Genomic DNA, 23,059 nt, shown 5'->3' on the forward strand with positions numbered 1-23,059 from the left:
AGGATCCGGTTTATATGAGTCTTTGACCGGTTTACTGGGTGTGTTTTTCTTGTTACTGACCGGTTATCTTAATAATTAAGACGGTTTACTATAGCGACAGAACTTAAAAAAGAAAAGAATGATAAGACAGAACAAGGGGAATGTTATGATAGCTAAGAACATCTCCAAAAAAAACTCTATAACTTCAAATATGAAATTTCACCACTCAAACTTCAAATTTGAAGTTTCATATTTTTATTTGCAATTTGATTTTTATAATTAATTACATATCACATTTATGATTTTTAATTATTATTTTTGTCTATCATTTTAAAATTTTTATATCTCATAATTGTTTCAGATTTGATTTTATAAATTCAAGTTTTACACATAAATTATTATTAAAAAAATTATGTAATTAGACAACAAGAATTTTACAAAAGAAGCTTAATAAAAAAACTTTTCTAAAAGGGTACTTGAAGAAATAATTATTATACATAATCAGTTATTAAACTACAAACAAAATACCACATTGTATAGTAATTATTTCTTCATGTACCCTTTTAAAAAAGTTTTTTTATTAAGCTTCTTTTGTAAAATTCTTATTGTCTAATTTTAGTTTTAAATTAGAATTACAAATAGTTTTAAAGTTAAGTTTAAAGTTTTGCTTTTGGAGAGAAATACCTTGAAACTTCAAATATAGAGTTTTTGCAAACTCTAAAATAGAGAGTCTTTTGGAGATGTTCTAAGAGATTCTGTTGTGAACTACCATCTTTTATCGCGCATGAGCTTACATGGTCCCATCCCATCTAATCCCAAATGTACTTGGTGCATTTTTCACGGTCACTTTGAAGTGTCAATCACAAGAATGGTGTAATGTAAAATAAACATAGCATAATTTTTTTGATTAATAATGTAGTTTCTAGAATTTAGGAGATAAGAGCCATAGTAGCGAAGGAAATAATGTAAAAAAAAAAGACACGCAGAGATGGTAAAAAGACGGAGAATATAGTCTTCAAGTCTCTTGCTTGGGTTTCTTAGAAGTCGAGTTCCAAAACGCAGCCTTCAGTGCAGAGGATGTCATCAAGGAAGCTCTCAACAAACTTGCTGCCTGAATTACAGAAAAAAAAACGAAGTATTTAGGAGAATCGTTACATGGTTTCTTCTTGATCAAAAAAGGATACATACCTGTGTTTTGCTGATGCTTATTTCTTGCACCTGTATTTCATCTGTTGGACTCTCCAACTTCTTCAGAAAACAAAGAGCGGAGCTTGAGTTCATTGGTAGAATGATCAGATCATCTGATACCGTAAACTTTGTGTGTCTCTTCACGAATCCGCTACCTTTTTTTGACTGATCACGTCCATGAGATTTTGGATCAATCACACAACAAAGACTAGAGTTATAGAACGGAGTCTCCTCACAGATGATATTGAGCAACTGCTTCGACCATCTATAGTAATAGGGGAGCACGGCTTTGGATCTTGAATTTTTTGAAGCATTCAACTCCTTGAAGCTTTTGAACAGGTTTTCAATGCACCCAAAATTGAAGTTTTCACCAGAGATTTCCAAAGCAGATTCCAGCGGAACAGCGAGAAAAGTGAAAAGAAGGTCAACAAAGTCTTCTCCACATTCGACATATAAAATCTTCATATCGTGTTTCCTCACGATGGCACTGAAAGTTATTACTTCTTCTGGTCTAGCTTCTATTTCTTTTACCATATGCGGACTTGGCGCAGTGCATGGCTTCATCACACGTTTTGGGCTTTGCTTGTTGAGGAAAGTGTCCGTCAAGGAAGCATTTGAGGAGAAGATACATTCCAGCAGTGTCATGACCTATATACCAAGATTAAGATATATTGAGAGCAAGATTTGAAGCAGAGCTTGTTCCTAATAACATAATACAGCTACAGTAACATACCTCATCTAAACCAATTTCAACGAGCCTTTCTGAAACCTTGCGAAGATCACCACAGCCTACAGATTTGAGCTTTCTCAAGACAAGGTCAGTAGACCGAACTGACACTTTCAAGTCGTCAGTTATGATGTATGAAGACCTGTCTCTAACAAATACTCCATCTTCTATGTTGTCTACAACGTCTGCTCTTGGTATCGGGATCTCTTTGTTCATCAACTTTCCACAACGACATCGAGAAGTGCTAAAACCACTGCACATGTCACAGCCGTAAGGACTGCAGACAAACAACTTGGTACCATCAGTAGGGTGTAAGTTGAGTTTAAGCCTTTTGCACTCGACATCCCTCAAGCTCCTCGGATGAAGGAGCATCTGCTTACAAGCTTCTGTTTCAAAATCATCAATCCCCATACCCACTACACTTTTATAGAGATTGGTAAAACAACCAACAGGGAAAGGCTCAGATTTTCGATGATTCTTAAGCAATCTGACAATGGTGCCCATAGGCAGTGTCAGAAGACTAAAGAGCACATCAACAAAGTCCCTGCAAGCCTCAGCGAAAACAACCTTCTTTCGCTCCTCATCAACGACAAGTTTCAATGTGAACTTAGTCTCCCTAGAACTCTTAGCCATTACTAACAAAATTTAGATAGAAGACAAAAGATAACTTTTCAAGGATAATAAGAAATCACAGAGCCTTCCTCAGCACTTATAAAGTCACAAACCAATAAACCGAAAAACCCCTTCAGTTTCCAAAAACTGAAACCGAAAAACCAAGCGTCATAACAAATACTCTGAACCCATCTCTCATGTTTTCATTTCTATCATTAAATGAACAGTAATGCCAAAACCAAGTTCCAAGATTTTAGACAAGTTTCGATATCATGAACAACATAGACCAGTTCATACTATCAATTTCCCAAAAGTCAACACTAGTTCAATTAATCCAAAACCTTGATAAATCATGAATACAAGTGAAGATAAAACCCTAATACTATGAACTTCGTACGTTTGTTATTGTGCAAACTGTAAAGTATCAAAATGAAAGCCTAGAACTTCAAAGTTTAACGAAAAACTAAAACGAGAAGTAGCTAAAAAGTCAAAAGATTAGCAAAGTAGATGTCCATGAAACAAATATAGTTACTCAAACAGTCAGATGCTAATCAAAATATTCTCTAGCAATCAAGTATATCAAGAACTTGACGTTTCAGAATGTTTTTATGTGACAATAGATAGCTACGATTTGAGTGGATATGTAATTAATATTCACAGGCAGTAGTGTTACAGAACAGTGAATGGAAGTTTCCAGTGAAAATGTATTTGAGTATACATATTTCTTCAATGGTTTTTGATTTTATAACAAACAATCAAGTGAAATAGTAGTATTACAAAACTTACAAACTCATCCGGGTTTCTTCTATCACTTAAAAGCGGATTAGATTACAAACAAACCATGTAATTGCAACCCCGGTTTACTAATCTCAACCTGATGATTCAAAAACTCACCAATTCTTTCTATATATCGTCAGTGGGCATGATCTTCAACAGCTTGACCAGATCATATGACTTGAAATCTCTTCCAAAGCAAAGAGCCATATCCAAAGCTACTTTCCCATCCTGTAAAAAACGGCAAGAACCATTAAACCAAATTGATCGAACAAAAAACATATCATATAGCCTCTCAGCTTTTTCTTGATATAACAAAGCTATTAAAAACCTTTGTTCTTCTTGTCTTATCAGCACCATTGGTCAACAAGATCTTTGTAATGTCTCGATTCCTGCTTTGTACAGCGATATGTAAAGGAGTCCATCCTTCCTGTAAACCAAAGAAAGTTTCATCCGATCGTCAAAAAGAGTAAATTTGAAATCTTACAAATGGCTAGGATCATTGCTACTTACATTATCTGTAACATTGACGTCTACATTGTACTTAACAAGTAGCTTTACAGTCTGCAAGGCTCCAACTTGAACTGCATAGTGAAGCGCAGATGCACCGTCCTGTATATTTGAAACGGTTATGAAAAGTTTGAACCTTTTTCCTCAAATGGGTCTTAAGTGTAAGGAACCAAATAAGTTCTTCTCACCCTATCTTGAACGTGAGGATTTGCTCCTTTTCTCAAAAGATGGCTAATCACTGCTTCTTTTTTACCAATAACTGCCTTGTGAAGAGCGGTTTGGCCGTCCTGTTGATAAGGAGATTCAATCAATTATACTGTAAAGACTAGAAACCATAATTGACGACAGCATTTTCTGTTTAAAAGTAAAACCTTGTCAACATCATCAATGTCTAGTCCATTGTCCATCAGGTTGTCCATTAATTGAATCTGCATTGACAGAGCAAGAGTCTGAAGCGGTTTCCACTTCTTCTGCAGGGTTTCATATGTTAAACAATTAAGAATGAGTTGTAATTGCAATTCGCATACAAGAGACAAAACCAATTGAAAACATACAGTTGATATCATTTGAAGGTTTGGTATTTCGTTATGCTGAAGAATCGCTCTTTCTTCAGGTTCAAGAAGTTGCTCAACCTCTGCAAATACACACACACACAAAATTACAGCTTTGGAACCTCTTGGAAGAGTAAACTAAGAGAAAGAAGAACCTCTTGCAAGCTGTTCCTCGTAGTTGTTGTCTGTAGTAAGCTTCTTCTGGGCTCTGGAGTCTCCTTCTTCCCAATCACTCTCGAAATCTAAATCATTCCCGATACCTTCTTCTTCTTCGTCGTCTTCGTCTTCATCTTCACTGTCGCTACCATCGTCTGGGTCTTCCCAGAACTCACGTTTGGATTGCACGGAAGGTGTTCGACGCTTTGTCTCTGAAAAACAACGACTCTTCACCGCCGATTGTCTCTTGATGGAAACCGATAAGCGTGAAGGGAAGCTCCTGGGACGACAATCAACGGGTAGCTTCGATTGAGAATTGGCGGAATTAGAAACGGGAGATTGTGGAAGGAGACAACTTTGTGGACGAATGGATAAGACACATGAGACTGAGACCATTGTGCGAATTTTTCCCTTCAATTGTATGTAAGTAGCACACTTTCTGGTATATTCAGAACCTAGAAGATAATAATAACTGTAAATAGACTGAGATTCCGATGGTGTAAACGCCGGTGAGAGGCTCCCTTTCCCGCTTCGATAGTTGCCGGTGGTTTATATAAAAAGACTATACAAACAACGATCAAAGACGACTTCTCTATCCACTAATTCTTTTAGGGCTTTTATTTTTTTGCTCTCGGCCCATATGTTTAGTTATTAAAGCCCAATATGTATAGAGTTCATTGAGTTGGTGATATAACAGCTTTTTTTTTGCCAACTTATCAGCTCTCACTGGTAAAAAACCATCGTCTGAAGGAGAATTTAACCGAAGAAAACATAGTTCTTTTTTAAACTCAACTTCAACTTAATCATTAACCAACTCAACTTCTTACAATCGGCTTTTCAGCCTCAATACAAGAACTTAACCAACCAGGCACTATAGAATATAACTTAGGGATAAATGATGTAAACGTAGTAGTCTCTTTTAATATTCTATTTGCAGCATTGTTACCACTTTCTTGGGTGATATATCACCTCGTAGCCACTCCTACACATCAGAATGGATCTGATCGCTTGAAGGATGGGTTTATACCTTGGCCAGACTTCCTCTTCATTATTTATCATCTTCACGAAGAAAACATAGTTTTTAAATTTTTGAAAAAAAAAAAAACATAGTTTTTCAGTTATGAGTAGTGGAAGTATAGTACTGTAGCTTCAAGTTGTTGTTATCAGATAATAACAATTAGTGAGTCTACGAATAATAACAACTAGGTGATGATTCGCGCCCTGCGCGGGGTGAGACTATTTTAAGAGATAATCACATTTGATTAAAAGAAATATGATTTAAAAATACATAAAAAAATTAAAACTACACGTATTTTTTTACGTACATTTTGGTTTCGTTTAATTATTTATTTCGATCATATATCATATAATTGAATTAATAAGAATAAACAAATACTAATATAATTTCTTATGATGTGAATATAATATAAGTACAATTTGTTTTCATTTAAAAAACAAATATAAATTAAAAAGAAACATATGAAATAGAAAAATAAAACCTTGCATAAAAATATAAGAAATGATCATGCTGATCAGCAAGTTCTTAGAAAAGGACGTGAATAGTGCTGTGAATAGTATCACCAGTTGAAGCCTTCGTTCGCAATCATATAATAAGGAATTAAATAAAATATCACTTATCACATTGCGAAATTTAAAACATTAGTTAACAAAATATGTGAAAAATGTATTACCTCAGTCTGAGAGCGGCGATTTCTAGAACATTATTGGGCTCATATAAACATGTGTATCATAAGCTTTACCTAAACCCGATATTCTGATAGAAATTTCCTAATTTTTTTCTTAATTCTATTTTATAAATGGACTACGCATTGATAATAAATGATAGGTAAATATTGATTATGAAATCAAAATTTCTTACGTGAAACAATCACAATATTTGATAAAAACTACTAACCATAATCGTCTTATTGAAAATGTGTATAAATTAATATCATTAGGCAATTAATGTTGATTGCCTTGGTTACTAAAATCGTGTACATATATGCCTAAATTAATTAAAATGTTCAAACCGCATATCATCAGGAAATTAGTGTTGATTGCCTTTGGTTACTAAAATCGTGTTTAACAGAATATATAAAAGTCGGTAAACATTAAAGTTTTATCAATCACAATATCATATGACCTTGATTGATACGTTTTTTTTATGCAAATACTTACACAAAGAGCTTTAATAAGGGATTTGATTGAGATACGAATGAAATTAGAGCCTACATTAACTATGAATGTGTGAACGTATATAACATTCATATAGAGACGACATTACAGCAACTTTTTTAAAAAAAGTTGGACTCATACAAAACGAATGCACTATAATTGTTATAACCATTAGAGATTTTAACACATTCATAGTAAAAAAGAAAAATATATATTTTGAACTGATATAGAGAAGACATTATATTTACAGATCAAAAAGTTGGACTCATATAAATAAGAATGCAATATATTTTTTTAACATGTTCATTGTAATGCATTATTATTTTAATACATTCATAATTTAAAGATCATAGAATTTTCAACCTAATCTTGATTTCGAGAAAACATTATAATCACAGATCAAAAAGATGTATTCATACAAAAAGAATGCATTATCGTTTCATCATTTTCATAGTAATGCATTATATTTTTTGTTATTATTAAGAAAGCTTTTATAATATGATATATGATATATATGTAAATGTAAATTTATGAGGAAAATATAAATAGAACTATAAAATTACATAACATTAGCGGTGGTCACATGTGTTATATAAAACTATATATATATATGCACGCATTATATATATATATATCATTGCCATCACTAAAATATCGACAATTATATAGAATTGACTATCAACGTTTTTTTGTTTGGTTAGAAAATCTCAATGAATCATATATTATAGTTAATGTTATAATGTGACGGGTGATGGCAAATCCTGTAATTATTCTAGCTAATAAAGGGTTTTTAGATTTAAGTGGTGAGAGTGTATGTGGAATTGCCAAGTGTAAATGACATTCATGTAAATCACACATAAAGACAAGGTTATTTTTTTTAGTGCTCCTAAAATAATATATAAGAGATTTAATTATTACCGTTGCTCAAATGAAACAATTTTCTACTTACACTCAATAATGTGATTAAAGTTTGGGTATGAACCAGACCCTCTTAATTAGTAGGCCTAAGAGAAAATATATAATATATGAATTATTTTACTAATAAAATTCTGAATATTCACGATGATCAAAATGATACAATTTTTTAATAAATAATAAATAATGTTTTATATATAAAGATGTCTGGAAAAATCTAACTTCTTGACGATCTATCTTATACGAAACCCGTTAATTGACCACATCACCTTATTAATATACAAATAATATATATGTTTTGAATCGAACAACACGACTGGTTTGTTACATAACACAAAATAATAATTGTTACATCCATAACAATTGCAGGATAATAATTGGTTCAAATGGTTATGGATTATGTAACTTATAGATACCGGTAGCCAATCATATTATTTTTATGCGTTTTCTGTATAAAAAGAACAACTAATCGTATTGAGTTTAACTATATTAACCTAAACTATCACATACTGATCAAGTTACAACAAAACTATAACAATATTAAACCAAAAATGTATATTATACATATAAATTATCTTTGGAAATCAAATTTAAAATTCACATCCCACCCGTAGAGCGGGTCGGTCCTGGCCCTAGTATCATATATTGTTATTTTGAAACTCCCTATGGCATTCCAGAGACCAAAATAATTGCATTGTCGTAATTGGCCTAAAATATTATATTTTCCTGGTGAGTGTTGTTCTTTAAATTTCCTCAATCCACAATCCATTCAAATCCATGTTGGTGGTATATTGTAATACTTGTAATTCCTTTTTTTTAATACATCTTCTATTGCTCTTTGAAAACCCACTTCCTCAGTGAATACATCTTCTAATGCTCTTTGAAAAACCACTTCTTCTACTACATATGTAATTTTGTTCAATACAAGAATATGACTTATATATATCTTACTAAATTTATAAGATATATTATGTCTTCTGTTTGTTATTCATTCTGATCTTAGATGAAGTAGTTTAGAATATTCAAGCATTTTTAATTGATTTATATTATTTTATGGCTTTTTCTAAAGATTTTTGTTTTTGACGAACTTTTTCTAGAACTTCAAGATTTGCACAAAGCAATCACAATACTAGTTCTTAGTTTTGTTTAATCGATCACCATATTTCTTTAACTGCTTTCTCATTATTTGATGATATATACGGATCCAAATGGCTCTTGACAAAATATGAAACTGCTTATGTTCTTATACAAATCATTTCAATACCTAAAGGCCTCTACTACAAAGGCTGGCCACTGATCCACCTTTTGAACATGATAAATGTCTCATCTGGTTTATAATCTGCCGTGTGTCCACCTCCCTATAATCAAAACACTCCAAAATATTAATAAACATTTTGATTGTAATCCAATGATAGTGGAAACATATTAAGCTAAAGTAAGAAGACTTGCTTTGACAGTAGCAAATGTCATTTTATTGGCACAAGTTCTCGTGTATCTGTCAAGAGAAAGGCAATGATGATTTTACGTGAGTTTTGACAAGCTTATGATACGATCAGAAAAGAAATGAACAAGAGAAAATTAAAACAAAATAATTTATACCCAGCAATTTGATCGTTTATCATCCAAGGCCTCCAGTCATCAATGATAGAGTAATTGAGAGATCTTATCCAGGCTTGAGTTGCAATAAAAGGCACCGTCATATCATGATCACCACTAGTCACCATAAACCACACAAAATATAAGAATCTCATTGAGTCCTGAATCTTGCAGGTAGAGTGAGTGGCCAATCCAGTTTACGGTTTAAATTCACTTGTTTTTTTCTTTTAGCGTTTATAGAAACTGACACTAAATAAAATCATTTTTAGTTTGGTTCCGGTTTTATTTAACTCTTACCTGAAGATAAGAGATCTGAAACCATTAATGCTGTTATTTTTGTGGTATGGTACGGTGCTCTGAATGTCGTAGTTATACGAAATACCATCATAATTACACTGCCTCCATTCCCTTATACTCCCCTGTAAAGATAGACCATCCTTTAGAATTTAAAAGTTCTCTTTATATCATCACTTACTAATCTATCAATGATCTTAAAATTGCACACACCTTTTTAACATGAAGAGATTTGCGAACTCTCTCGTTGTTGGCCCACTTTTCAAGGAGAAAATATTTATATAGCTGCAAAAGAAACCTTGTTATTTTTTTCAATATATCATATTTAGTTTAACTGTCAACAGGCAAGGATGGATGTGTATACACAGATCACTGTTACTCTGTTCTAAGGTTAACCAAATTTTTGGTTCTCGGAAAGGCAGACAAAGCCTATAAGATCAAATACATCCTCCAGGGATACTAGATGGACGAAATATGTATTACTTACTAAGCAATCAGGAGATGTCTTCTCGCAATCCGGTAGTAATATATGGTATTTATTCAATCTGTCGGTACACTGTATAAATCAACCAAAAATATGAATAATTGATGACCATTACTTCATAGATAGAAATGTTGAATAGTTACATTCTAGAGTGTGTACATTTTGGTAAATTTCAGTGAGTTTCAAGCATTCTGTGTTAAGTGAGTCCACATTTCCATAACTTCCTTTGCAGATTCTTTTCATTGACTGTAAAAAAAAAGTTTTGAAAATTGTTATATCATCTGAGGCTTAGATAATATAAAGTTCGGATTGGTTCATAAAGGATCAAATATAAAACTTTCTTGTGAAAAAAATCCATACCTCATAGAGTTCATCCGAGATTAATGCCATTCCATAAGCAAATGGAATAAGATAGTTGTGTTCCAATTTAGTATCTGTTACCGGGTTTCCAAGAATATAGCCCTGTTTTTTTTTCAGAAAAATATACATAATAAATACATTCCGTTAATGGAAAATACGAAAAGTATATATCAATGACCTGTAGGTTTATTAGAGGCTTGCAACATATAAATTTTCCTGCATCATGGTTTATACATTGTTAGAAAGTTTAAGAAAACTGATTAAACATAAAATCGAATAACGGTATCCAAAGAACACTGTATGGGGACCTTTTGAGATTTCTTGAACAACGGGCGGAACAATCATACCAGAATAAGAATCTCCGGCAACGTAAAATGGGTTGGAGTAAAATTGCGGATGCTTGCTGAGCCACTGCCATGAACATAAAAATTACTCTAGATGTTGGTTCATGCTTGGTTTAAATCAGAACGTGTATGAATAACTTGGAGAATAAGTTAAGACAGGAACGAATTCAGCTAATTAAACCTACATTTCACGAAACTGATTACCGATCAGTAAGTCACACCAAGAGAAATACAAAACACACAAGAGCTTTAGTCCAAGACAAATGCTTATAAAGACAATTAAGTTTGCCTATGTTACCAAAACATTTTTAAGGTTTGCCTGTCGATGTAATGTGACCATTGCAGTTATATTTAAAATTACCAATGATCGAAAGAGTATACAAAAATGGTTGTGGACTGGTTCAAACTAGAGATAAATAAGTTTTCTTAACCATCTAAGCTAATTTTATTTTTGAGAAATATGATAAATATTATATATATATAGATGTCCTGTTCTGAAACTCGCTACGCGTAACGCGTGCGGTCGGATAGGGCCTAGCGCCGAATCATAAATCGGAGATAAATCGGAGGATTAATCGGCGATTTATTTTAGTGATATATACAATATTTCAGCAATTATGTTGCAACGAGTACATGGCATAGTGGTTTGGTGCCTGTAAATGAACGGAATAACCTAGGTTCGACCCGTTAGATGTGGACTTTTTTTTCTATTTTTACACTTTTTCTTTAATGAAGGGCAGAAATGTCATTAAACCATTCGTCTTCCTCCTTCTGTTTTTGGGTTTCTGCAATTGCAGACGCGAACTATGAATACTTTTACGGTTTTAGAAGCAATTTTCACTGGTTTTCTTCTTATTTTTTTGCTAAAACTTCATAGATAATAGTTAGGTTATCCGATTTCTAGGTTAAAATGAACAAAACCTCAATTTTTTTTTCCAGATCCGATTTTTTGACCGCATAACTTCAATTCGCCGCGCTTGGACACCGTAGAGCGTTTACTCGGCCGCTGAATCGGCTAGGCGGCCGAGTTTTAGAACAGGGCCTAAAACCAATGTTTCACCTGATTTAAAGCAGGAAGGAACCTATGTCTATTAATCAATACCTTTTGAAGAAACTCATGAATCCTCTTAACTTCACCTGTATCACTAATTTTATCAACAAGTGGAGTTCTTGAGTAGGAGAAGCCAGATCCAACAGGCTGATCCAAGAATATTATGTTCGCCATCTGAGGTAAAGATTAATTTACAAAATGGACATGTGATCTACATATATGAGCATACTTTCTGCTACGTACCTTTGTCCATGAATATGTAGTGGAGACCAAAGAAGGGATACTTCCATTGTAAACCTCGAACTTCAAAGCTAAAGGCCCTATATTTTTCTTTTACACATCAAATATATCGCTCAAAATAATGCTCTGCCAAATGAGGAGTTTAATAGATTTACCGTTCTCAAAAAGAAGGCCAAAAATAGAAGAGCATCCAGGTCCTCCAGTTAACCAAATAAGAAGAGGGTCTTCTTGTGGATTATTCTCAGACTTAATGAAATAGTAGAACATTTGTAGTTCCTCTTCCTCACCAAGACCAATGTACCTTCATTTAGATGAATAACTAGTTACTACCAGTTGCGCAAAAAAAAAAAGATAACTAATTACTACCTTTAACTCACTATGCCAATGTAAATAAGAAGGCACAACTTACAAACCCCGTTTCAAGTTCGAAAGGAAGAGGACCTTCAAAACCAGGAAGGGACTTCACAATGGAGGCATAATTAGCATGATAACGCAACGTAAGTAGAACCAGAATCAACAACTGTAGTGTCAATCTCATTCTCTCTTTAGTTTCCAACAATTGATGTCTTTAAGGGGAGAAAAAGAAGAGAGAATCTTTATAATTACCAAAAATGAGAAATGTAATATAACGTTTTACTACTTCACTAGTGGATCCACGTTGAGGAATCATTTCGAGAGTCATGTGGTTGGTTTTGAGTCTTTTGACGAAAACTATTTTGGGCGTCACACTCCTTATCCACACAATTTCGGTGCACGTCTACAAAAACACGTTTTTAGTATTGGAAATGTCTCTCTCAGTAACATTATTCTACAAAAATCAAGAAATCAACACCATGAATAATGTAGGGACGTTGCTTTTGTCGTTTTTGCTTATCACCATATGTTATGTAAATGTCTCTGTAACCAAAATGACCAAAATGTTCTTAACGTTCCCCTTACTACTGCTACATACAAAAACGACCAACAAATATGCACAACCAACATCATCATGCAATCATACATCCATTAGACCAAGAACGATTTCTGAATAAGACTAAACACCAACAAAATCACGCCATTACTTTTACATTGACTGATTGACATAAGATATGTTGTTTGATTGAACATTACCTTAAAATGATTATTTTTTTTTGCGATAAAATACTAGAAGAGGGTATAGCATTTGAATTTCAGATGAAAATATTTTGTTTTGGCAAATCTGAAAGTTCAATACTTGTTTTTTTGAATAAAAAATAAGTATAATATTTTAAGATAATTTTTAAGAAAATTTTACCAAAAACCAATTATAATATTTTACTTGACATTATAGATATCAAAATTGATTTTGAACTGATATATTTTTAGTTTACCTACGTATTGTATTAATTAAGATTTTACAATCTTCTTCGACCATAATTGATTTGAATCTCATATTCCATGTGTGATGCATTATCATCAATAAACATTTAACTTTGCTTCTAGTGTTGTGATTGAGAAACTTGTTTTTCCTGAACCCCAATAAGGAGAGTGTCCTTCGTGGTTCTATATTATTCATCCACTTTTTTCAGTTCTTGTATCATTGTTGAAGCCTACATCAAAATTGCATTTAGAAAAGTCCTCAAGTGTGTAACTAATGGTTTTCAAAATCTTGATTTGAGGTGTACGTCTATTTGTTCATCTTATTGGAGGCTCATAGGTCCAAGTCTTGGAATGCTTCTAACCATTTTGTACATCGGCAATATTGTGCTCTGCAGTTTGTATGGATGTATTAGTGTTCTATTAAAAATAAATTACATCTTGGTTTCCAGATTCTCTGAATAAACCAGAAATGAAATAGTTTTTGTGATGACTACATTATGTGCCGTTTGTAAATATATAATTACTTTAATGTAATCATTACAAGTGCCATCAGAATGTAGAGAAGGTTATCACAAACATGACGAACATCGCCATATCATAAAAAAAATCCGGCACTGATAAAATGTATTAGTACTTTATAATAACTTAAAATCGATTTTGAGTAATAAAACCATGATTGACATTATACGTAAAATTATAGGAGCAAACACTCACTCGTTTGACTGCAGTTTACATGATTTTTATGTTCATCTGAACCCATAACCACAAAACAAACAATATATCTTGAAGTTTTTTTTTCAAATTACCTAAATTTATAGATATATTGATGTAACTATAAGAGGTGTGGTCCAGAATATCATGGCCCAATGGTAAGGACGGGCTTCTTCCTACACCCAGGTTGTGAGTTCGAACCTTGCTGGAGGAAATTAAGTCATGATTTCTGGACACCAACACGGATATGGGCCTATGCTTTAGGGCCCATTTGCATACCCGGAGAAATGGTCTATCCGTAGGCTGCACCTCCCTTTGGGGATTAGTCTGAGCCCTTCCATAGGTCCGGGATACCCCCATGTTAATCAAAAAAAAAAAAAAACTATAAGAGGTGTGTCTTCTTTGACACCTGTAGTTTTCAATCGATGAACTTATCCTAACATAACCCATAATAATATATAACCCACTTATATATATATATTGTAATGGCATGCAAGAGAAAATTTTCTTTTATATAATAATAAATAAGATAATATAAAATATATAATTAGTATAATTTTTTAAAAAACTGTTTATTACCTAAATATTATAAAATATTTGTTAAAATATTATTAAAATTATTAAAATTGATCATTTTAATTATTGAGAAAATGACAAATAAGAAAAATTATTCTTAAATAATATTTTCTTAAATATGTTTATATTTTAATGGCATGCCAAAAAGAAAAGTTTATTTTCAAATAATATTATTATATTATGGGCCAAACTCTAGGCCCAATTTCTTATATACACGACGGCACAACCCATCGCCGTTTCTTACATCCTAGCCATCACCTAACACTCCGATTATAAACCCTAGCCTTCTTCCTCCTAAACACACTTCTTCTTCCATTATCCATTTTTTTATCAATTCCCATTTCGCAGAGAGGGAAAAAGTCCACTCTTTTCCTTCTGGGTTTCGAGAAAAAAAGATGAAACCTTCTCAAAAGCGAGGTCGCAAACACAAACGACAAGACGCTTCATCGGCTGAAAACGCCGCCGGCGATGCTAAAGACGCTTCCTTGATCGAATCTCCGTCACCTCTCTCCCCCGAGCCCGCCTCAGCCTCCGAAGCAAACCCATCTCCGTCGCGACGCAACCGCGGGAGAGGCAAAAAGCGCCGATTGAACAACAACCAATCCGAACCCACCGGCCAGAGATCGTCTCTTCCTCATCAGAACGGCGATTGCAGCAACGGGTTGATTGTCTCAGGAGCGGCGATATCGGAGTCGATCCCCGCTGCTCCGAGTTGGGAGACTGTGGTGAAAGCCGTGCCTTCGATGGACGCTGTGGTGAAGGTCTTTTGTGTCCACACCGAGCCTAACTTCTCTCTGCCGTGGCAGAGGAAGCGGCAGTATAGCTCCGGTAGTAGCGGCTTCATCATCGGAGGGAGAAGGGTTTTGACGAACGCTCACTCCGTTGAGCATCATACTCAAGTTAAGCTCAAGAAGCGTGGCTCCGACACCAAGTATCTAGCAACGGTCTTGGCAATTGGAACTGAATGTGACATTGGTATGAATCTTGTGGTTTTGGTTTAGTTTCGGTTTATGAATTTGATTTGTTTTTTTTTTTTGGATTGTTGTTGTAGCTTTGTTGACAGTTAATGATGATGAGTTTTGGGAAGGAGTGTCTCCTGTTGAGTTTGGAGACTTGCCGGCTCTGCAAGATGCTGTGACTGTTGTTGGTTACCCTATTGGTGGAGACACAATCTCTGTCACTAGCGGTGTTGTTTCTCGGATGGAGATACTGTCTTATGTGCATGGCTCGACGGAGCTTTTGGGGTTGCAGATTGATGCGGCTATAAACTCTGGGAACTCTGGTGGTCCTGCGTTTAACGACAAGGGGAGATGTGTGGGCATTGCGTTTCAGTCGTTGAAACACGAAGATGCTGAGAACATTGGTTATGTCATACCAACGCCAGTGATTGGACATTTCATTCAAGACTATGAGAAGCATAACAAATACACAGGTACTTTTAAGTCTTTGGTGTTTCTATGATCTTTATCTACTACATGTGTCTGATACTTGTTACTTTTTTTAGGGTTTCCTGTGATTGGGATTGAGTGGCAGAAGATGGAGAATCCAGACTTGCGTAAGAAGATGGGGATGGAGTCTCATCAAAAGGGAGTGAGGATAAGGAGGATCGAGCCTACTGCCCCAGAATCACAGGTTTTGAAGCCGTCTGATATCATACTTAGCTTTGATGGAGTTAATATTGCTAATGATGGAACTGGTAATGATTCTTACTTATTAGCATTCATTGAACCAATGAGCGAGCTTCTCTCTTGTTAAGTCTAAACATCCTTTGCTGTAACTTTTTTTTATGTTATTGTTTGGATATTTTCAGTTCCATTTAGGCACGGAGAGCGAATTGGGTTTAGCTATCTTATATCTCAAAAGTACACTGGAGATTCTGCGCTTGTGAAGATTCTGCGTAACAAAGAGATTCTCGAGTTCAACATAAAACTTGCAATCCACAAGAAGCTAATCCCTGGTCACATTGGTGGCAAACCTCCTTCCTACTTCATTGTTGCTGGCTTTGTGTTTACAACTGTCTCTGTTCCTTATCTTCGCTCTGAGGTTCTCTCTTTTTGCTTTTCTCTCTCTCAGACATACACACTTATCCATTTACATATATATAACCTTTCCATTATTTTTGGTATGCAGTATGGAAAAGAATATGAATTTGATGCGCCTGTCAAGCTTTTGGATAAACATCTTCATGCAATGGCTCAATCCGTGGACGAGCAGCTTGTTGTCGTTTCACAGGTTGGTTTCTTTTGACAACTACTAATTAACTACTATTCTTCCTGTTTAATGTCCAAAACCTCAACATCCACATATTACCTTTCAGGTTCTTGTTTCTGACATCAACATTGGTTATGAGGAGATTGTCAATACCCAGGTTTGTATTAATTTGCATCATCATCTGTTGCTTTGTTGGTGCATTCATCAAAGCCTAAATGTTTCATCTCTGTGTAGGTTCTTGCTTTCAATGGTAAACCTGTGAAAAACTTGAAATGTTTGGCTGAGATGGTGGAGAATTGTGATGATGAATACATGGAGTTCAGTCTTGATTATGATCAGGTTTTATTCTCTCTGATTGATGATCTCACTAACTTTATGACAAAACTTTTTTGCTAAAACTCTCTGTTGACTTCCACAGATTGTAGTTCTGCAAACGAAGACTGCGAAAGAGGCAACTTTAGATATTCTGACCACACATTGCATACCTTCTGCTATGTCTGATGATCTCAAGAATTGAACAAAAATCTGAAACAGTAGCAGCCATAAACAGAACATGGAAGGAGAAAGAGAGAGATTTTTGCTCCATGGAAGCCACACAGAAGCAAATACAGAGTCATGGAAGACAGAGCTTTGAAAGCTCAGACCATAATACCATATCATTTATCTTCTTTGATTCTTACTCTGTTACACTTTTGTACTTTTGGCAAAATATGCACTCGCAGGTTGACAGACGAAGCATTCAAAAAAAAAAAAAAGTTTTTAAGAACCGTTGTGTTGTGGTTTGCTACTAAAATTTACATGAGTTTTTAAAATTGAAAACGAAGTCTCAACGTTGGTTCGGCTCCACCACTTCAACCGATTTTGAGAATCTAGAATCAGTATTGGTGGACTTGATTGCCCACATCACATGCATTAAACATCTAAACGACCAAATATTTATAGCCAAAGAAACTGTCGATCCGTTGGTTATTGGGTTATGCATTATAAAATTTGACGATGAAACTAATGAATCATTTTAGGCTTCAGCAACCTTCCCATATTTTTTTAGTAGTGTCGATGAACACACTATTGTTAAGAAAGTGTAAAAGTGCTTGTGAATCTTTTAAATTCAATTCGTTTTTAAGCCTTTAAATTCACAAATCTATGATTGTGATTCTAGAAGAAACCTTATATATTCTGGATCAGGTCCTCGGGTCAGGTGTTGTCGATCCGAAGCGGATATTAGATATTTAGATTCAATTAGATATTTAAACATAATAAAGTAAACAGAATTTGTCGATTCGGGTTTGGTCCGTCGGGTCCAAGTTTGTTCGGGTCTTAGATAGTTTGATTCGATAGGGTAATTAGAATTTATCGCAGATTTGGTTCGGGTTTGGTTTGGGTCATGTCGGATCCGAATCGGTTAGGGTCATGTCGGATCTGAATCGGTTCGGATCATAGATAGTTAGACCTAATAGAGAGTAACTAGAATTTACCGCTTCAAGTTTGCTTCAGATTCGGTTCGGATTCGATCCAAAAGAATATCCAAAACACACAAAAATACCTGAAATATTTAAATACTTGAAAAATATTCGAAATTTTACAAAAATCTGACCCAAGGATATGAAAAATACCAAACTTATCTGATTATCAAAATTATATTTTAAAAATCTAAAATTTTATCTAAAACTTAAAACCATATCCGAAATCCTAAATCTGAAACTTAGAAAAAAATACACACAATACCAAAAATATACTAAGACACTCATATGTATCTAATATATACTAGAATTTTTGGGTTTTCCGGGTACCCTATCAGGTCTCGAATTTGGATCGGTCGGATCCAAGATCTGTGGGTCTACAACAATACTCAATAGGGTGAAGAGATCGGATCAGTTCCTATCCAAACCGATAATTTTTGGATTGGTTTCGGATCGGATTTTTGGGTCCAAATAAAATGCTCATGCTTAATTCTGGAAAACCACGTAGACATAAGTTCTCCTAAGAGCACTTTTAACAAAGGAAGTCTTCTCAGAGTTTTTTTTTTAAAAGAGGAAAATTTGTCAAAATAGAATGAAAAAAAGAAAAATTTGTTAAAAAAAATTGACAGATTTTCTGAGTTACAAAAATGTAAATAACAAAGTTTTACCAAGATTCCCAATTAAACAAACTTGTATTGGTTGGCAATGATTAATTTTTTTCATTTGCCTCTTTTATTAGTTGACAATGATTAATTTTTTCTTTATTGCTTCTTTCTCCTTTGCTCATCTCCAACAAATTTTTTTTACTATCAGTTCCACCGTCCCTTTCCCCTACACTCTTACCAACACTCTTTTTCATATTTCTATTACCTAAATCGCCATCCTTCTTCCTTTGGACCATGTCTCCAACATCAGAGGCTGTATGGCTTTATTTTCGTTCTCTGGAACCTTCACTTCATAGGAAAAACGTAATTAAGTATATCAAATAAGCCATGATAAAAAAATTACACAAAGTATTACTAAGTTATACAGTCCAAAACAGTTGAAGTTTTATTAAGTTGTACAAAGATTTATAGTTGCACATATTTTTTATTAAGTTATAACATTTTGGGATTTTCTCTTTTTCAATGGATAGTTCGTGATTTATTATTTTATTATTTCATCTGGAAAAAGACTGGACTCGTCTTCTTTTGTTGGAAGATTATCCATCTCTGATGATGAAAAGGTGAAAGGAGATCAGTGGAACTGGAAAAAAATATTTTAATGAAAGAAAAAATAAGAAAACTGAGTAAAACCTAAAGTATTTAGTCAATTTTAATTTTTTTTAAGAGAATGAATGGGTTGATCCGGTGGATATCCAATTGGATTATATTAATTGGATAATCCGCCTGGTTAGATTGTAATTACTTATGTTTTTTTGGTTCTACTAGTCTTTTATTTTTTTCTAATTTAAATAAATATTTATTAAACTAGAAAAATAGACAAGAGCATTTGAGAATTTGTGTTTTTGGTTTGGGGAATAGATCAGATTTGTTCCTCTTACATTTTCTCTTTCTAATTTTTCTTCATTACTCTAAGAGAGTAATCCCAATGGGATTCTCAACAAACGATTTTCAAAATTCATATATACATGTGTATATATAAATATTAATATTTAGTTATGAGTATTTTAAAGTTACGAAAAACTTATCCCAAATATCTAAAGAGAAATACATTGACAAGGTTTATTGTAACTTTACAATACTGAAAATTAAATATTGGTATATATATATAGAGAGAATTTGGTTTTATTTAAAATCTTCGTTTGAGAGACGGACTCTCAATAAATATTAGTTTGTTCGATGAAACAATGAAAAATCTGGACGTTTAGTTATTGGTGTACTTGTACTAGCGTCTTTAAGAAAAATAATATGTGCATGTGTATATTATATATGTACTAGGACCGGCCCGTGAATCTTAAAACAATTTCAGCAATTAAGTAAACATATAATATAAATTTTTATCATATAAAAATATACATATTAGTTAAATTTTGTACATGTCATTGTAATTGAATATTTTTAGTTCACAATGAGAAATCTGTGATTGAGTTTAAATTTTATAACAAAATGCAAATGATTTTAAAATCATGCGGAAAATATCTTTTTAATATATATATATATATATATCGTTTACATTAAATACATAATATATAAATATAATTAAATATTTAAATAGAATATCTTTGATATATATATATTGCTTACAGTAAACTAAATTTTAATTTTCAAACAATACTTAGGAAATACTAAAACGATTTTACTTTTGAATTTTTATTTATATATATTTCTTTCTATCAGAATTTGCGAATGAATTATTTTTTAAACCTAACAATATTATGGATGTACTAATTAGTTACTTTGTTTTCTAAAATTATTACTTTTATAATTATGTCAAAATAATTTCTGCTGTATTGATTATATTTTGTGAGGTGTGTACCACTTGCGTTGATTTATTTGATATGTATTTGTTTTAAAAGTATTGATGAATACCAATACATAATACTCTTTTATTTTTCGTGTTGTATTTTGGCATACTAAGCATATTTGGTGGAACAGAAGACTATCATTATTGTTGTTTGCGTGCTTGTCAAGTCAGTTACGGTGCGAATAATCCATAATCCGAGTATGAAAAATAGTTACCACCGTTACTGAGTAAACAAACTAATATTAATTTTTTTTTACTTGTTGTTTTAAAAGAGAATGTTTTCGGTAAAATAGGTTCATTAAATTATAACAATAAAGATCAGAACGATACTTCATTTTCAAGTCCACCAATAGACCAGCTCGCAAAAAATAAAAATTCTAGCCCTGTTATAAAATGACTAAAGTAAGTTTGTAATGGACAGATTTTGATATCACGGTTCAAAAGTCGATGAATTTTCCTAGTGAAGCAACACTGTTGGGATTCTTTAGTATTTGAGTTCATCAAGTATACAACATACTGCGTGGCATTCTGAGAAAAGAAGTCTTGATCCAGCAATGCTATATCATACGTTAGAAACAACACATTAACCCTAGTACTGTAATAAGAAGACGTCTCCATTAATTTGAAAAAAAAAAGACATCTCCATTACTCTGTATAATCTTTTTCTTTTTTTGTTTACTAAAATTTTGGAACAGCAAGAATTCCACCGAACAAAGTCGCACTGATAAACAAATTAAAGATCTATTTTGAAGTTATGACTTTGTTTACTAACTTCGTCGGTGCAACACAACGCATGATAAATAGAACACATAAGAAGTAAAGCACACTGATCTGTAAGCTTTGCAGAACAAAAGTAAAAGATCTACACTTGCAATAGAAAAGATCAATAATAATCCAAATCTTGACAGAATTTTAACAGCTTTCTGAGAACAATAAGTAGGGAGAAAAAAAATCTTCGCAGAATTTTGGGTAGAGAGATCGATTGTAAGCAGCTAGATATTCTCAAGAATACCAAAGAACATCATGTTCTGGAGTGAACCTTTTGTCTCCCACATCCCACCGTCCGTTACGCTCAAAGGACAAAGCACAACTGCCAGAAATAAAGACACAATATTAAACAGTACAACATTAAAAACTTGTCTTTAAAAAGCAGATCTCATTGACGAACAAAATGATCCTCACAATTCTTAATGAAACTTCAGATAACTCAAAAACAATTGCTTGTAGAGTCTTTCCCAACCTCATCTGCTCAATTTGTAGATTAGACTCAGCATAGATACAATCACAAAGAGTCACCGCGATTCCGAACTCTCTGTAATCTAAAGAAAAGTAGATCTTACTTATATGCAATGGAAGTAACATGAAAATATTTTCATGATCTAAACACCAACCTCTTGATGACATGGCGGAGAGCTTAAAAAATTCCCAGATGCCTTAGCTGTGCGAAAGGAGAAGCAGTTAGAGATCAAAGAAAAAAATATTCACATTTTTACATATAAGAAAAAGCTTAGAAACTGAGATAGTACTGCTTATGCGTCCTAGATCTTCAAAGGATCCAACAGTGAGAATAAGTCTTATTGGAACTGAAGCAGCCATATACTTTGAACCAAGTGAAGAAACCCTTACTGCTCATCTAACACACAAAATCGAGTTTCTCAATCTAGAGTAACATGCAATTTAATTGAAACACTAAACACAATCATAATTTCAGTATATATTAAGAATACATCACATTGTGCTACACTAAAAAAAGAAGAAACTAACCGGTTAGAGGAGCGATGATGATTGACGGCGAAGAAGGAGATCGTGACTGCAAAACATGAACAATACAAAAAAATCAACAAACGTATGCAAAATCAAGAGTACAGATGATGATGATGATCTACAGAAAGTAAAGTTACCTTTTATAGGGTTAGAGACACCGCCTTACAGATCAAAACAAAGCATTGAAGCCTACATAGTGGGAGAGTGTATCAATTGGAGTTAACACAAACCCATAACTCGGACCGTTCATTATATTAGGGAGAAGCAAAAACGTCAACTCGTCGCCGTTGACGCAGAAGAGAGACGATATTTTTTTCAATCAAACAAAATTAGGATTGGAGCGCAGAACAATCTAACTGGGTCAGATACACCTTCTACTTTCAAGCCCAACCACACATACGAACGAAACCCATGACGAAATAAGTTTAATGAAACGCTGCACTTTGCAAACAGGACACATGTCAACGTCAGGATCAACAAATTTGTGACCTGGAATCTGACGTGTCACCAGGAGAGAAACATCTTTTTTTTATAGTAATAGATGTGTAATTGTGGGTTAAGGACTTTACGGAAATCC

The 23,059-nt window shown here is 33.6% G+C and overlaps 4 protein-coding genes across 10 annotated transcripts; 1 reads left to right on the forward strand and 3 right to left on the reverse strand.

Moving 5' to 3' along the window:
• Nucleotides 1-856: 856 nt before the first annotated feature.
• On the reverse strand, nucleotides 857-3,107 carry LOC108853101 (uncharacterized). The gene is made up of 3 exons (XM_018626560.2): nucleotides 1,901-3,107; nucleotides 1,168-1,815; nucleotides 857-1,090 (listed from the first exon to the last, which is right to left on the reverse strand). Exons 1-3 carry the CDS (start codon nucleotides 2,525-2,527, stop codon nucleotides 995-997), a joined length of 1,371 nt encoding a protein of 456 aa, XP_018482062.1. The 5' UTR covers nucleotides 2,528-3,107; the 3' UTR covers nucleotides 857-994.
• A 120-nt stretch (nucleotides 3,108-3,227) lies between these two features.
• Nucleotides 3,228-5,069, reverse strand: LOC108851571 (ankyrin repeat domain-containing protein EMB506, chloroplastic). Its single transcript, XM_018625022.2, has 7 exons — nucleotides 4,497-5,069; nucleotides 4,345-4,424; nucleotides 4,162-4,260; nucleotides 3,979-4,077; nucleotides 3,794-3,892; nucleotides 3,612-3,710; nucleotides 3,228-3,511 (listed from the first exon to the last, which is right to left on the reverse strand). Exons 1-7 carry the CDS (start codon nucleotides 4,891-4,893, stop codon nucleotides 3,410-3,412), a joined length of 975 nt encoding a protein of 324 aa, XP_018480524.2. The 5' UTR covers nucleotides 4,894-5,069; the 3' UTR covers nucleotides 3,228-3,409.
• A 3,680-nt stretch (nucleotides 5,070-8,749) lies between these two features.
• Nucleotides 8,750-12,661, reverse strand: LOC108854638 (serine carboxypeptidase-like 13). 7 transcript variants are annotated; one of them, XM_018628243.2, is made up of 14 exons: nucleotides 12,370-12,661; nucleotides 12,112-12,257; nucleotides 11,960-12,036; nucleotides 11,768-11,890; nucleotides 10,630-10,732; nucleotides 10,500-10,537; nucleotides 10,322-10,423; nucleotides 10,121-10,207; nucleotides 9,965-10,033; nucleotides 9,691-9,762; nucleotides 9,481-9,602; nucleotides 9,187-9,300; nucleotides 9,037-9,082; nucleotides 8,750-8,945 (listed from the first exon to the last, which is right to left on the reverse strand). In XM_018628243.2, exons 1-14 carry the CDS (start codon nucleotides 12,492-12,494, stop codon nucleotides 8,865-8,867), a joined length of 1,305 nt encoding a protein of 434 aa, XP_018483745.1. In that variant the 5' UTR covers nucleotides 12,495-12,661; the 3' UTR covers nucleotides 8,750-8,864. The 7 variants fall into 7 exon arrangements, with proteins under 7 accessions (XP_018483745.1, XP_018483749.1, XP_018483748.1 ...); XM_018628247.2 differs by having other exon boundaries at nucleotides 12,366-12,501; XM_018628246.2 differs by having other exon boundaries at nucleotides 12,323-12,458.
• Nucleotides 12,662-14,836: 2,175 nt separating this feature from the next.
• Nucleotides 14,837-17,558, forward strand: LOC108854637 (protease Do-like 9). Its single transcript, XM_018628242.2, has 8 exons — nucleotides 14,837-15,556; nucleotides 15,633-16,013; nucleotides 16,086-16,277; nucleotides 16,392-16,624; nucleotides 16,712-16,813; nucleotides 16,899-16,949; nucleotides 17,027-17,131; nucleotides 17,211-17,558. The coding sequence occupies exons 1-8, from the start codon at nucleotides 14,977-14,979 to the stop codon at nucleotides 17,307-17,309; spliced, it is 1,743 nt and encodes a 580-aa protein (XP_018483744.1). The 5' UTR covers nucleotides 14,837-14,976; the 3' UTR covers nucleotides 17,310-17,558.
• Nucleotides 17,559-23,059: the final 5,501 nt, after the last annotated feature.

The sequence above is a fragment of the Raphanus sativus genome, chromosome 4 (assembly GCF_000801105.2).
Source record: "Raphanus sativus cultivar WK10039 chromosome 4, ASM80110v3, whole genome shotgun sequence".
Taxonomy (NCBI): Eukaryota; Viridiplantae; Streptophyta; class Magnoliopsida; order Brassicales; family Brassicaceae; genus Raphanus; species Raphanus sativus.